At 46.9% G+C, this 14507-nt stretch overlaps 4 protein-coding genes across 4 annotated transcripts; 2 read left to right on the top strand and 2 right to left on the bottom strand.

Moving 5' to 3' along the window:
* Nucleotides 1-21: 21 nt before the first annotated feature.
* F4822DRAFT_394345 (uncharacterized protein) lies at nt 22-1983 on the bottom strand. The gene has a single exon (XM_051457352.1). The coding sequence runs from the start codon at nt 1863-1865 to the stop codon at nt 222-224; it is 1644 nt and encodes a 547-aa protein (XP_051316523.1). The 5' UTR covers nt 1866-1983; the 3' UTR covers nt 22-221.
* A 2943-nt stretch (nt 1984-4926) lies between these two features.
* Nucleotides 4927-8080, top strand: F4822DRAFT_426596 (serine carboxypeptidase S28-domain-containing protein; the record flags this gene model as incomplete). Its single annotated transcript, XM_051460591.1, has 6 exons — nt 4927-5407; nt 5478-5702; nt 5755-6449; nt 6504-6568; nt 7216-7436; nt 7575-8080. 6 exons carry the CDS (start codon nt 4927-4929, stop codon nt 8078-8080), a joined length of 2193 nt encoding a protein of 730 aa, XP_051316524.1.
* Nucleotides 8081-8223: 143 nt separating this feature from the next.
* Nucleotides 8224-10528, bottom strand: F4822DRAFT_162687 (uncharacterized protein). Its single transcript, XM_051453157.1, has one exon. It carries the CDS (start codon nt 10051-10053, stop codon nt 8368-8370), a length of 1686 nt encoding a protein of 561 aa, XP_051316525.1. The 5' UTR covers nt 10054-10528; the 3' UTR covers nt 8224-8367.
* Nucleotides 10529-12544: 2016 nt separating this feature from the next.
* Nucleotides 12545-14414, top strand: F4822DRAFT_162708 (uncharacterized protein). The gene is made up of 2 exons (XM_051453158.1): nt 12545-13247; nt 13416-14414. The coding sequence occupies exons 1-2, from the start codon at nt 12764-12766 to the stop codon at nt 14147-14149; spliced, it is 1218 nt and encodes a 405-aa protein (XP_051316526.1). The 5' UTR covers nt 12545-12763; the 3' UTR covers nt 14150-14414.
* The last annotated feature ends 93 nt before the right edge of the window (nt 14415-14507 follow it).

A 14507-nucleotide genomic window follows, 5' to 3' on the forward strand; every position in this document is an offset into this window, starting at 1 on the left:
TTTAGGCACTATGTAAACTGACTACAAGCTGAGTAAACCTATTGAGCCTCAATCAAACGTCGTCTGTTACCTAAATGATCTTGCTGAACATACTAACCATAACTTTCTCTCTTTTTTCTTATTTTCTATCCGTGACCTCGGAGAACTTCTTCCCTGGATATCAATCGCTTCTATAGTCCATGGACATTGTACCTGAACCGGATTTCTATTATATGGCGCTCTCAGGCGGCGACGTGATTGGTACAGACATGTTTCCAGGTGTACTTTGCGAAAGCTAGCCATTCGCAGTCGTCGCTGCAATCGGCTTTGCAGGCAGCACAGAGCGCCCAGATATCGTCCAGTGAACCAATACCGCGTAATTGATCGGCCGAAAGTCGCGATGGGACTAGCAAGTTCTGTAGTTCGTCTGGGGTATTGGCCTCTTTCGCTAGCCCATGAACGGCAGCCACCCAATCGTTGGTCGTCCGAGAATTGAGGTTCATATCAGACTTGCGCTTCTCTTGACGTTTCTCACATGCGGCAAGCAAGTCTGGGCATAAGGTAGATTCAAATCCGGCCGGCCTCTTTGCTTTGTCGGCGGCCGTGAGCAAGCGTAGGCGGTAGATACCGTCCAGCCACGCATCACTCGGATTATCTCCGAAAATACGTCCTATCTCATCCATCATGGTCTTGTGAATTGGGAGGAATCGGAAGCCCATGCTACGTTCCAGGTATCGGTGATGCACCGGAACATATAGGAACCCCGAGCTGGCAAAGTGTGTTACACCAGTCGGGCAACCCGTATTCACCATATCATCCAATAGATCGAGGTATACCGAATGGTATCCGGTCGCTCGCCGAACCTCCAATTCTTTCTGGCTTGCGTCTTTCGAATAGCTAGCGGTCGGTTGGAAGTTATCTTGTTTGTAGACTCGAAGGGTCGATTTGGACAAGTCCATTGAGATGGCGTTATTGATGGAAGAAGCAAGGAGCCAGTCTTCCTTGAGTGTGTCGAGGCCGAGGATACGACAGCATACTACGACACAAGGATAGGTGCCGGCGGTATGAGTTCGGTATACGATACTATCCCACACGCCTTCGCGTCGGCCCATTAGGGCGTGGATACCGGTGCCACCTCTAGCGTTGTCCTCGAACTCAACCTTCTCTAAGTATTGGAAGAAATATTGTCGAAGGGTGGACAAGAGGATTCGAGTAGCGTCTTGACCCCAACCCTCCTCGGTTATTTCCTCTATGAGGTCTCGGAAAGAACGGCCGTACATACGGAAGCGTTGATGGATGAGATCGAGAGGAGGAATGCATATTTCGTCTGGAATCACGGTGAAGGATACGATGCGTACGCCTGCGAGCGAACTATCGAAAGCGCCGCCAACCCACATGCCTAACCATTGCAATGTATCACGGGCAGTGCATTGAATGGTGAGCGCGGGGTTTGGGTCATGTTTCTTCGTCCAATCTGTGTAGTCGCAGTATAACAGGTTGCTGTGTTCTCGGATGCCATCGATTTTGCGTATGGCTGCCTCGACTAAAGGCCAGAAGTTGATTTCGTGTTTCTGAGAGATACCCGACTGATAGCCCTTGCCATTCATAAGAGTGAGCAAGTGGGCCGTATCCTTATTATAGGGATGTCGTAAAGGACTAGGAATAGGTTCATCAGGGTTTGGGGGTTCGGCCCAGTGGAATGGGTCAATGAAGTGTAGGAAAGTACAGTCGATGTCCTTGCGGCACGAATCACCACACCACATAGAATGGGCCTGGTGGAGTAACCCCAAGTGTGTTTGGTTTAGAGCTAGCTCGTCGAAGGCTTCTAGCCCCGTGCCCTGATAAGCAAGGGTCTCGGCGCTGACTTGAGTTGCATGCGGTGCCATTATAAAGAGTAGGACACTATAATATCAAAGTAGACTAAGGAGGTATAGACTATGGGGAATAGACTTTACCGTACAAGATGTAGTGGAACTTGACTTAGCTTTATATTGGATGGTATGCTCAGAAATCGTGTTTAGATGTCTTATCCCGTCCTTGATGAGCAACCTACTAACGCTTATTGCTGTCACTCCGTGCTTACGGGTTCTTCCCGGTGCGTCCGGTCTATCTGAAATGCAGTCATCATGTTGGTTCCCCGCGTAGCTCCCTCGAATAGAGGCTGGGGGTGTCACAACTGGAAGTGCAAGGCAGGAGAGGGTTACATCATAGAAGATATCAGGGCCCCCCTTATTCCTATAAACGGAGGGCTTGATTTGTGACGCCCTGTGTTTACGAAGAGGTGGTATATCAAAGACGGGAGATGGGACATTCTGTAAGCGAGTTACTTAAGGGGGCAGGTCGGAATGTTCATCAAGAATCAGAGAAGAAAAGGACGATAATACACGAAGCGCTCGTTGAAGCAGTGGTATAGTACTCAAGTTGTTCTATCATTTTTTAAACACTTAACTTAGTATATTCTTTTAGAACCGTTGAGAGAAGCGTGCAATTCTAAAAAAAAATGTAACGTTATCTGGAGTAATGTTGAGTCTACTAGAGACCTTACTAGTCACGTGACACCCCAGATAGCCACCAGCTTCTCTCCACCGCTACTTAACTTGCTAATTTACTCACCACTTTCCTGGCTATCTAGTTCATTCAACCTAACTAATCAATCCGGTAATTTAGTAGATTCTTGTTTTAGTGGTCAATACAATAATTGATTCATCTTTTATGTCATCTCTTAATTTGACACTTAACGTAACACTTGATTAGCTCATCAACATACAACTAAAATGGTGATACAATAAGAGGTTAATAATAGGGGGGCGAAACCCTATGTTAGACTACTTGAACTGAATCGAAAACGAATTCGAATGACGGCCAAAGTGGAAGTCTGATTGGTAATTGAAGTATTGGCCAATTGAACATTAGAATGAGGTTGTTATAGTGCTGTGGGGGTTACACGGGAATTGCCGGGTCAAAGCTGGCTGCCAGCCGGGGTATCACGTGGCACAGCAACTGTATGTAGCGGATTTAAAATTATAAATTATGGTTATAGCCCCCCATTGCCCTATTCAACCCTACGGTCCACTTATACAACCTATGCACCTACCTAATTACCAGCATTGCATAGACTATAGGATATCGTGCACCAAGGTTTCGTTTTCTATTTGGGAATAAACCATGGAAGTCTTCCATAAAAATATTTCTTTGGCGCAACAAAAGTACCGCGCCGAAGTAGCAGCACAACAGCCCAAGTCTACAAGCCTACAAGCCTACAAGCCCCCTAATTAGTCAGATGTCAGGCCTCTACACCTGGACGCTTACCTAGCTGCCTAGATGCTTACCTAGGCGGGTCTCGGTATGCTCGGCACGCCCCGTCGGATGAAGCCTTCCGGCCGACGCCGTCGTTTTTATTGCCTGCGCCTTTTTGAGATGATACATAGCCGACCCGTCCTGCCCGTCATGTATGTAGATTTTATTAGTTGCATCTACCTCGAATGCAGGGCTGCTGAATCAGTGCGCAGCGCTAGTCTATGACTGCCAGCCAACCATCCAACCTAGCAAGGGTAGCCCTATGCCCGTGCTTATACTTGATAGTAAACAATGCAACCAATAAAGTCATGATATTCACATGGTTCATGCGTCTTTTCTTCAGCACGTACCTAGACACCTAGGTACACATCGCGGTCGCCGTGTCCCTTTTAAACCCGTCAGTTCCTAATTGGTTCTCCTTACAGATCAATCCTACTCTAAAGAGATGCGTACATTATGTAAGTAACTGGAAAAGGAGATTTCCTGTAACCTTTTTATGTATAGTAGGTAGTTGTTGATCACTGGTGGATCAATGGTGGGTAGGCTACTTGGCGCCTCCCCCTTTATAGCCGATCTCGTGACACTCGAAATATCCGCCTTATCATACATCAAAGTTTCACAAAGTTGGTGGTACATACTACGTACGTACATGTATATGTAGTGTAACAATGCTTCATAGAATCGACCTAGGTAGTATCGTCATGGGAAGCCGCAGCACGTCACAACTTGAACAACACAGGTGTACGTAATATGATAGTGATTTAAAGACATAAGCTTAAACGTAAGTCGATGGAGTTGAACGTTTATCATTCTGCTGATTATTGACTTTATGAGGGGCTTAGACTACGTACTCGTAATCCTCTTGAGATCATAGTTCGGCTTCGCGTTTCTAACTGGCCGTAAATCCGATTGACGTGACAAGAGGAAAAGGAAAATAACTTTGGGAATGCATTATCATTTGGCTTATGTATGTAACCTCGCCTAGGTACGCCTTTAGAGTTTCGGCATTCCCGTTGAAGAAATGACATGAGCCAAATCCTAGCAGATATACACCAGAACGAGCTACATGATTAACTTAAATCTTCTAGATCTTCACGGGATAACTTGCGGAGTGGTTGGTTTTGGGTAGGTCCGGGGATGTTGGGTCTTGCAAGGGGTTTCCAATATTTAGGAGGCGCAGGGGTCGGCTGTAGCCTATGGGATGAATCCGAATTGTGTTATTCGTTGTTTGGTGATCATATGAATGTTAAGGTTAGTTTAAGGTGGCGATTCTTTGAGTATTCATGTGTCAATTTAGTGTTCTAGTATGATGTGGCAGTTCTCGGCTGTACGCATTTTCAACTCTATTCACCTGTCATCTGAAGTTTTGACAGCTTGCCACCCGATGTTTAAACTTCCTCGTTGTCCTATATTCCCTGCTATGAGCAAACTCACATCGCAGAGTACACTCGCTGATGCGTAAACTGCTACAATGTGTATCATAGAACCGGGGGCAAAAGCCAGTAGTAGTTTGGGAGGTGGGTGGGTGGTTACTAGTCCAATATATCAAATAACCACCAGATTCGCCTTGAAACCCCAACTTTTACGTGACTCGCGTTGCGTCCCCTAACAGAGCCTGTATAGTGAACGGTGCTAGGCTTTTGGCTAACAATGAGATTCGAGGTTCTCATCCTCTTGGCGGCCATCGTCATGGCACACCATCCCTGGGAACGAATGCAATCCAATACAAGCGGTATAGCTACGCAAAACTTCATCCAAAAGGTCAATCACACCGTTGATGCCGGCTCCGCCACTTTCAAGCAGCGCTATCAACTCAATACGCAACATTTCGAGCCAGGGGGTCCAATCCTCTTCATACAAAGCGCCGAAGCTGGGATGCCGCCGATTAACGCTAGCGACTTTATGGATTATGCCCCGAAGCTAAAGGCGCTCGTTGTGATGCTCGAACATCGCTTCTTCGGCGACCTACGTGACGGCAGTTACCCGCCGGGATTCAACCCAAGGAATATGTCGATGGAAGCGTTTAGTTCGCTAACGTTGGATAATGTGCTTCAAGATGGGGTCAATTTTGTCAACTGGATCAAGGCGACTGTCATAGGTGCTACTAATAGTAGAGTGATTTATGGTAGTTGTGAGTGAAGCACCGTCACCCCTTTTTGCTCCTCTGAACGGTACGTTAACAGGATGATATATGTAAACAGCTTCATATGGCGGCTTCCTAGCGGTCTCGGCACGTATGCGTTATCCGGATACATTTTACGGAGCGATTGCCTCTTCACCCGCCTTGAACTCGTTTGGTCCTACTGGCTCTAACCGATATAAATTTGATTCAGCTAAATGGGCGAGCAATATTTATGATGACGTGTCGAAAAATGCATCCGTGAAAATAAAAATGGCGATGTTAGCATTCAAGAAGTGCATTGCAGGTGGGATATTTCTTTTCAAATGAATCATACTCGACAGGCTAACAGAAAGAAGATAATACTTGCGATGCGGTTATCCCTGATCTCAACGTGTGCAAAAATTCAACCGTCCTAGGATACGAAAGATTGTACAACGCGGTACTCCATACATACCTCGCCGTGTCGAAATTCAATTATCCATGGGTTGAGAAGTATCCATCTACATACCCCTTACAAGATTTAGTAAAGCAGACACTCGAAGCGAATTCGGCCGGTCAAGTCTTGCGTATTCCACTCCTCGCAGCTTCATGGGCTAACGGATCGTTTTGTATCGATGGGTTTAATGGGAACATTTCTAAAGCGAGCCAAGGGAATATAGCAAGCAATCAGCCAGCATTCGGCTATGTCATCTGTGACTACTATCCGATCAACGACAGGTCAGTTCCGTCCAATAATATGTTACCTGAGACTTTCGCGCGTGGCGCCGTGGACCTTTGCTCCAACTCCGCCTGGAAATCGGCCGACTATAGCAGAGAAAACGAGTACTTTCTTCAGAAGTATGCTATCACGAACGATCTTCTCGATACAACAAACCGGCTCCTCATTGTTCAGGGCCAATACGATCGCACCACAGCTATCGGATCACCCATTTTGACGGTAACGGACATGTTGAATCATTCAAGAGTGATATTGGTGAATAACACAGCACATGCGGAGGACTCAGTCTCGGAGGCCATCGAACCTAGAGGGATGAAACCAGAAATGGACCAGGTAAGTTACTTCCATTCAAAGTATTTTGACAGGACGCTGAGACCTATAATTAAGATTCGAGATATCAAGTTAGCGCACCTAAAGGAATGGCTCGGACAGGGAAATCAGACACAGGCATCGTATGCAACAATAACCACAGCGCGATGCCCAATATCATTATTGAACTTTCTTCTATTTTGGGTTATATTTTTATTCCAGGTGTGAGGTGTGATGGAAGACATAAGTTAAGAGTAGTATGGGATTTTTTTAGATAGGGGCTCACGCCAGATTACTTGACCATAGGAAAAATCTATGTATCGTCTACTTCTTCGATTCATAATATGGTTTTCTATCGATTATTTTCAGTTTCATTGTTTTTCTTTGGGAACCGAGAGTTTTTGAAGTTCCTCAATTATAACTAAAAGGGGGTGGCTAGTGCGTGGCTAGTGTTGTCTATTGCTAACTTTGATTACATCATCTGTCGCCCGAATGCCAGGGGCGATACATGAACTATCATGGCGTTGATTTTGTTGAAAGGTCCAATAGTCCAATCTATTGAAATCTGTCGTCGTTAGTCTGAGTCTTCTAACTGTAAGAATTAATATAAAAGGTCAGAATGTTGCCTCTCTCCCTAGTTGAAATGAACCATTCCAACCACATAAAATTATCTTTACCTTTTGGTGAATACTACACTACCTGACATTTACAAAACTATCCGGCTCACTTATTCTATTATAATACCAAAAAGTCATCAAGACTTTAGGGATATATTTATTCTGATCTTAAGAGCTCGTCAAGGTCAACTTTATACTAGTCAACATGGCCTCCGATACACCAGCGCGTCTATCACAGTCAAATCCATCAAACGACCAGTTCACGTTGTTCCCTCTGCTACCGGCCGAATTGCGCATCCAAATATGGGAGGAATCCTTTCGTCACCAACGCATGGTGGTTATACATTCCGAGAGATTCAACATCCCATTCGAAGGGACCAGATATCCTCCCCCGGTACGTTCCACGACGCCCCCTACAGGTGAGAGTGACTCGTCAGACGACGAAAGCTCTTCAGACGAGGTGACCGTCAGAAGGTCTGATGGAGGACTATGCTGGGCGTCTTATACGCATGTTACGAATCGCGTGAACTAGCGTTAGCCCATTTCAGGGTCGCTTTGCCTCTGTACAACCCTCCCGGGACTCTCAACTCGACTTTCCAAGAGCCCACCAAGCGTATCCTGTACATCGCACCAGGTTCGGATCTTATCGCTACGCCGGGAAGGGTCGGCATGGTACGCCTCGCGAATCTGTTGAAGGCGGCACGGGACTTAGACCCAAAAGGCCAGGGAATACGCAGCCTCGCTTTGCCGTTAGCTAACTGGCTGCGGGTCAAGTACTCGCGAATGACGAATCTGGAGCCTTGGATGCGGGAGCTGTACAAGGGGTTCGATGAGCTCGTCTTACTGATGTACGACGAGAGGAAGCTTCCTACCGGCTTAGACGACGGCGGGCAATGGGAGATCGTGGAGGCCGAGGATGTGGGACCGGCTTCGACGCTCATAAGGAGAACGCCGGATATGTCTAATTGGGAAGTTGAGGGGTATGCGTGCATGTCTCTCATGTTCCATTACATGTCCCACAAATTTCTTCAGTTTTAGCCGCCTATTCAGTTTGTGATTCGTTCTGTTCGGTGGCTCCGGTCGGTATATCTAACGTTAAAGGGCTCCCATGGAAGCGTGCGGAATATAGGGCTGGTTTTTGTCTCTATTCTTTTGGGTTCTAAGGAGTTAAGGGGTGGTGGATTATGTTCCATAGATCAAGTTTGTTTAGTACCACATGCAATGCCATTTAAGCCATTCTTGTTAGTCTTTATATGCGAGCCCGCTCATGGCTCAGTCGCATGCTACCCACGTCTCTAGAATTTCCCTTAATCGGTTCGTTTATATTAAAAGCTTATAGGTACTCGCACCGTAGGCAAATCTCCGTACTCAGTGGGGACCGAATTTACAGGGACGAACATCGCCATCAACTCACGGCTTTCAAAGTTCCATTCAGAACCCACGAAGTAATACCGCGAAGATGGGGGAATAAATCCTCTCTTATCTCTTCCCTTCTGTTCCAAGTCAATCAAAGCCTGCAGCGACTTCAGCATTCCTTCGTTATTCCAAAAGACCTGTCGGTACGTCATCTCGCGGAAGATCTTCAATGCTAGTTGTCGCGTCTTCTGATCGCGGCATTTGGATAGAGCAAAGCTGACCACCGGGAAGACGTCTACGTCGAGGGTGAGAGAAAGATGTTTTGGTGGCTTATCAGGCACAAATCTCTGACAAAGTTGAATGATTTCGACGAAGCCCTGATGATGTAGGTCGTATGAAACGTCGGTCCTATCCTGGAAACATGATAAAAATATATTCCCGCTCAAAGCCGACGCTTTCATAATAGTTAATGAGTAAAATTCCGGCCTGTTCTTCTCTCTCTCTAGCATGCTGTCTATTACTGGAATCCACTGGCGGAGTTGCGCCAAGAACGTAGACTTTTGCGCGCTCACCACCTCCATATATTCTAGAGGGACGATTTTCCCGCATCGAACGCTCATCATGAAAAGACCCAGTTCATTATTAAACATAGTCCAACGCCTCCGAACTTCCGGCATGGGCGTATCCATGGTTGGTGCCTCCACATTTCTATAAGAATTCTCTAAATTCGTATAGAATATATCTCTCTGCCCGTGACAGAAAGGAGATAATTTCCACATGATGGTCACTTTGTCGAAGCCTTCTTTTATGTGCGTAAATTGCTGGTCTTGGGTTACTGCGGGAAGCCCGCTTGGAGTCTTCGCTTTTATCGCGTCGCGTATTAGCATCGCGCCGTTGGCCATAATTTGCTCCACTGTAGCCATGTTCCCTTGTAATATTTCGATCATGGCGAAAAAGAAGGTTGATGTTAGATTGGAGCGAACGGTGTCGTTGGTGATGCCACCTATTAATTGCTTCCGACATAAGGATATTGCCTTCATATAGTGATGAAGCGCCAATTGCCCTTCTTTGCATTGTGCTATTGAGCTAGCCGATGCTTTAGGTGGATCCATACACCGTTCAACCGCCTGCAACATAGCAGATAATGCTAACGCAGCATGCCGTATGCACTCGTCATGCATCACCTCAGAAAGCATGCATTTCCAGTAGTCCGCCCCGCACCAGGTAGATATATCTATCATGATGCGAGACCGGAACTGATCGAAAAACGGGACATCACGGCCCTCCAGATAAGCCGGCGTGAGTGATGTGGGTAATAGAAAACCAACGGGGAACTGCTGCATCGCGTCAAGTACCCGTGGCTGAAGGGACTTTGGCCGTAATCTTGCGACATCTACAAGTCTCGCAGAGTTTCTGGAAGTAGATGACGTAGTAGGGCTTTTGCTACTACGCTTCGGGCCAGGTTCTTCATAGCCGGCGCACGTGTACCCCGACCTTTCACAGCGGCTGCAGCATGGCTTCTTCTCGTCACACTTCACGCGCCTCACTTTGCATGTGGTACATCCCGTCCGCACCTTGGCATGATTGGCTCTGCGCTTGATTGGAGGCTCGTTTCGTTCTAGTAGATCCCAGTATTGGCCTGGTGTCATTGACATGTTTTCTTGTCTTTGTGTAAGGCTATCTCGTGATTTGATCTTCTCGATACCAAGAAAATAAGGTGGCTTCAGAAGTAAAGTTAATACAGGATAAAGGTGGATGGGTGATAAGTGATAAATTTAACTGGCTGAGACAATACGATGGTTTACGAGAAAAGAAAAAAGAACGCCAACTCATGCGGATATATACCTTTCTAGGAGATAAATGGTGGTTTGTGTTACGATAAAATAGGGTACTTGTACTTTGTCAGCTGAAAGCAATGGAGACCGCTAAATTTGATGAGGACTGGAGTTTACCCCAATTCAGCTGTGTAACCTTGCTGATCTCAGGGCAACCAACTGCGCCGGAAAGTGAGACTTAGGGGTAAAGAATGTGGATTAATTCGGTGATATTTTCATATACCTATGCATAGCTCTTGCTATAATTCAACGATGGCATGACCGATGGAGATAATTTTAAGAACTCTAAATGGTTTAACAAAGCTGAGTCATGAAGAGTTTTTGCATTTTAGTCATCTACTTTTAAAATAGACGGTGGTCTTGGCGCTGCATCTCGTACAGTATCATCCAATCAGCTGTTAAGAGTATCACATACCCCTGTAAATTCTAAAAGCAAAGCTAGAGTGATAAGCTCAGCAGGTGCATGTACCTAAATCATTACCTTCACTGTCGACTCTTCAATTGATTCTTTCTCTTCAACAACTTTTATTTTCATTCACAATCCTCTATAATTTGCGTCAATTACAAATCTGTTTCGTCTTACGTCTACGCGATATAAGCGAGATAGGCTTTCTCTCAAAGTTCTACACAACTACATGAATATAGTATTCAACCAATTGTTTCTTGTTGTTCTATGCTACACATCAACTATTTCCTTCTGTTACCATCATCCTTCGGACTCTATCCCACAGCATAGCCAAAATTTACCCGAGCGCTCTATAAGTATAAATTCGTATCACAGCATAAGCGAGTCGAGTTCATCTCTGCGGACGTGACACCGCATTTGCATGACAGAGCGAAAGAACGATGACGTTAGTGTAGTTCGGAGTTGAGTTGACGTTGGCGTCACGGGAAGTCTTCACTGCAGCACCTAGGTCAAATCTAGAATTCACCGAAAGGGTTATCCGGAGATTTTATTTCAGTTTCTCTTTCAATCAATTATTACCATTTAACGGAGACGCATGCCCTGTTTCTATCATCCCTCGGGATACTAACTAAGGCGCCTTCATCGGTAACGCGATCATAGCAACTACCTGAGCATTCGGGAGCTCAAATGATTTCAATGGGACCTAATTGTGCTCGAGCATGAAATCAAACTTCGGGTATGGCGGCGATTAGTTGATCATACCACACGGAGGACGGAAAGCCAAACATTCGGCTGTCAGCAACATCATTCGAGTTTGTTTGCGCTTCCTAATTCAAATGATTATCCGATAGTTTGATTCGTCGGAATACTCGGATACGTACTTGCCAAACAGCTCGGACTCGTACCGAGCGTCGGCTTAATACACACCACAACATCTATGCTGGAGAATATCTGGCTTGAAGACAACAATCATTCAACTAACCGCGCGGGTATCTGTCAATTGCAAGTGAACTGCTTATTAACTAATGTTATAACTCATATTAGATAGGAACCCCCACGCATACGTAGTATCTCTACAATTGCATCATCTAGGTCTATACCTAGTCTTGGTGCTTAGATGAGGTGGCGACCCGGGAAATCGGCGTCAAATTATGATACACAGGCTCATCTAGGGTTAATTAATCTAGCGATGAGGCAAGACGGAAGCAGTGACGATCACCGGAGTGTCTTCCTCTTTCACCTCGTCTCAGATCAAACCCGGTATTAAGCAGATATGTTTCAAAAGCCATGTGGCATAAAATCACGAACCCCACACAACACGCACAGAGGTTTTTGAGGATTCTCCAATGAGATTGAGTCCCTCATTGGTCCGTATTGCCTGAAACGGCATCCCGCCGGTTTCTACCGTTGGCGCACGATGCTGATTGCGGTACGTACCCACCAAATACATCAAATAAGACCAAATAAGGAGAAAACCCTCCAGCCTCCCCCACGATGGGGAGCTTGATCAACTTTCCCACCCTTGTTCATCATCTTCTCCGGCTATGTATGTGTGACCTCACACCTTTTCCCCATGCGATTTTCTCATTGCATTTACACTTGGACGGCCCTAGGTTCGGAGAAACCCCTTCCATCTTTCTTCGCTTAGTTGGAAGCTTATCAGCGAGAATTTCCAGTTTGAGGTAGTCTGCGATCATTACGGGGCCATATTCAGCAGCCAATGCCTGGAATTGACCTAGTTAATGATTACTAGGTAACGTCGAGAGACGCGGTCGCCCCCACATCGTCACAAATCAAGCTAGACTTGCGGCTTATAATTCCCGGCGCGCCTTCTTTTTCCCCAAGGCCAAGGCCAGAAAGCCCTCCAAGTTCGGCGGTGAAGGGCCCTACTCCGATGTGACGATCCTACTCAACCTGGAGGAACACATACAGTCACAAACGTGTCCTACCTTGAGGTCTTTGGGCTGCTTGCTGAAGCCATCGCTTGATTATCTTGCGACGGAATATCTTATTTCTTTCTCTACTTCTTCCCACTTCCACCATTAATTATTCATCGCATAAACGCGTGCAAATACATAGCCTTACCCACACAGCAGACAAGCAAAATACTATTAATACTACACCATGGCGGAACCAACAAATACCCCAATGCCAACGGCGCCGCCAACCCCACGTTCAGGCTCCCCCGCACCGGCCTTTACGCGCCCTAGCAGCATCAGTAGCAACACTCTCAGTCCACCGAAGCCGATCGGTATACCAACGTCAACATCCTTGCCTCTACCAGGGGGTCCTTTAGGAACCAAGCCCATTGTATTGCACATTGGTGATCCTATTAAATATAATCCCGAGACGTATACGGAATTCTCGACACAGTTCGACATCGTGCGCCCATCAGCCGATGAACGACAACGACCAGCCTTCATTCAGGCGTTGCGCGAAAAGCGATGGGGATATTTTTCGGCTATCTTCCGTCCCTTTTGGGGTACCGGCGGCGAGATGGGCCATTGGGATGCGGAGCTCATCTCTTTACTACCGGATAGTGTGAGAGTTTTTGCAAGTGCAGGAACTGGCTTTGATTGGGCTGACACGAAATTGTTGGGTGAACGAGGTGCGCATTAATTTCCTCACCTCTCAGCCGCCTCGGCCTATTAGAACCAGTGGCTGGCTGAAACTCCCCTTTTTACTTTTCATTATGTCTCATCCTACTTTTTATTGGATGCATACCTAGCTTGTGATAGCAAATGGGATGGGATCTCGTCGCTAATAGTAGTCGCAGGCATAATCTACTGCAACGGCGGTCTCGCCGCTGCAGAGGCCGTGTCCGACTTCGCTGTCGCCATGATCATATCGACCTTCCGCGTGCTGCCGTACTGCATATCATCGGCAACCACGCCAGGAGCCTTCGAAGCGTGCCACGCGAGTGCCACCGCGCGGTCGCATAATCTGCGTGGGCGCAGTCTGGGACTCGTCGGCCTCGGCAATATTGGTCAGCAAATCGCGCTCAAGTGTAGTCTCGCTTTCGACATGGACATTAGTTACTACGACGTCGAGCGCAAGTCAGCCGCGCTAGAGGCTCGCCTGCGTGTACGTTTCACGGATAGTCTTGAGCGCCTTGCTCGCGAGTCGGATTGTGTGGTGTTGTGCACACCCGCGGGCGCGGGTCGTATTATTAATGAGGAGAGTTTGGCGTGGTTTCGACCCGGTGCACGGCTTGTCAACATCGCGCGTGGAAGTCTAGTTGATGAAGAGGCGCTAGCGACGGCGCTAGAGGAAGGAAGACTTAGCGGTGTCGCGCTTGATGTGCATGCCGATGAACCGCGAGCGCATCCGCGTCTATTGGCGTTTGCGGGAGACCGGGCGCTGTTGACATGTCATAATGCTGGTGGCACCGTGGAGACGCATGTGGGCTTCGAAGAGTTGGCTATGCATAATATTATGGCCGTACTTAGTGGTGGACAGCCCGTTACGCCGGTTAATCTACAATGGCTACGAAGTAAGGTCATTTCGTGAGGAGATGAAGGGGTTGAGTTTCTACTTAAGCTGGTCAATACGAGCGAATTTCATCTAGACGGCGTATTCGATTACCTACCTCGGGGGTGGAGATGCGATAGAAGTGGAAGGGTTACGGGGACTAAACATCGGTTAGCTCAATTAGCCAACAGCAACGTGGAGCTGGCCGATTTGTAAGATGCGCGTTTTTTCGAGGATGAACAGGCAGATATGCAAGCGAGTGGGCATTCGACGATATGAGAAAAAGAAAGTACGAAAGTTTACTCGACCCGGAACGAATAAATACCCATAGATGGAAACTGGTGCATATGTAGACAGGGATTCTAAGGGGGTCCGGACGAGGAAAAAGGAGGGCCGG

The sequence above is a fragment of the Hypoxylon trugodes genome, assembly GCF_022578975.1.
Source record: "Hypoxylon trugodes strain CBS 135444 unplaced genomic scaffold F4822scaffold_3, whole genome shotgun sequence".
Taxonomy (NCBI): domain Eukaryota; kingdom Fungi; phylum Ascomycota; class Sordariomycetes; order Xylariales; family Hypoxylaceae; genus Hypoxylon; species Hypoxylon trugodes.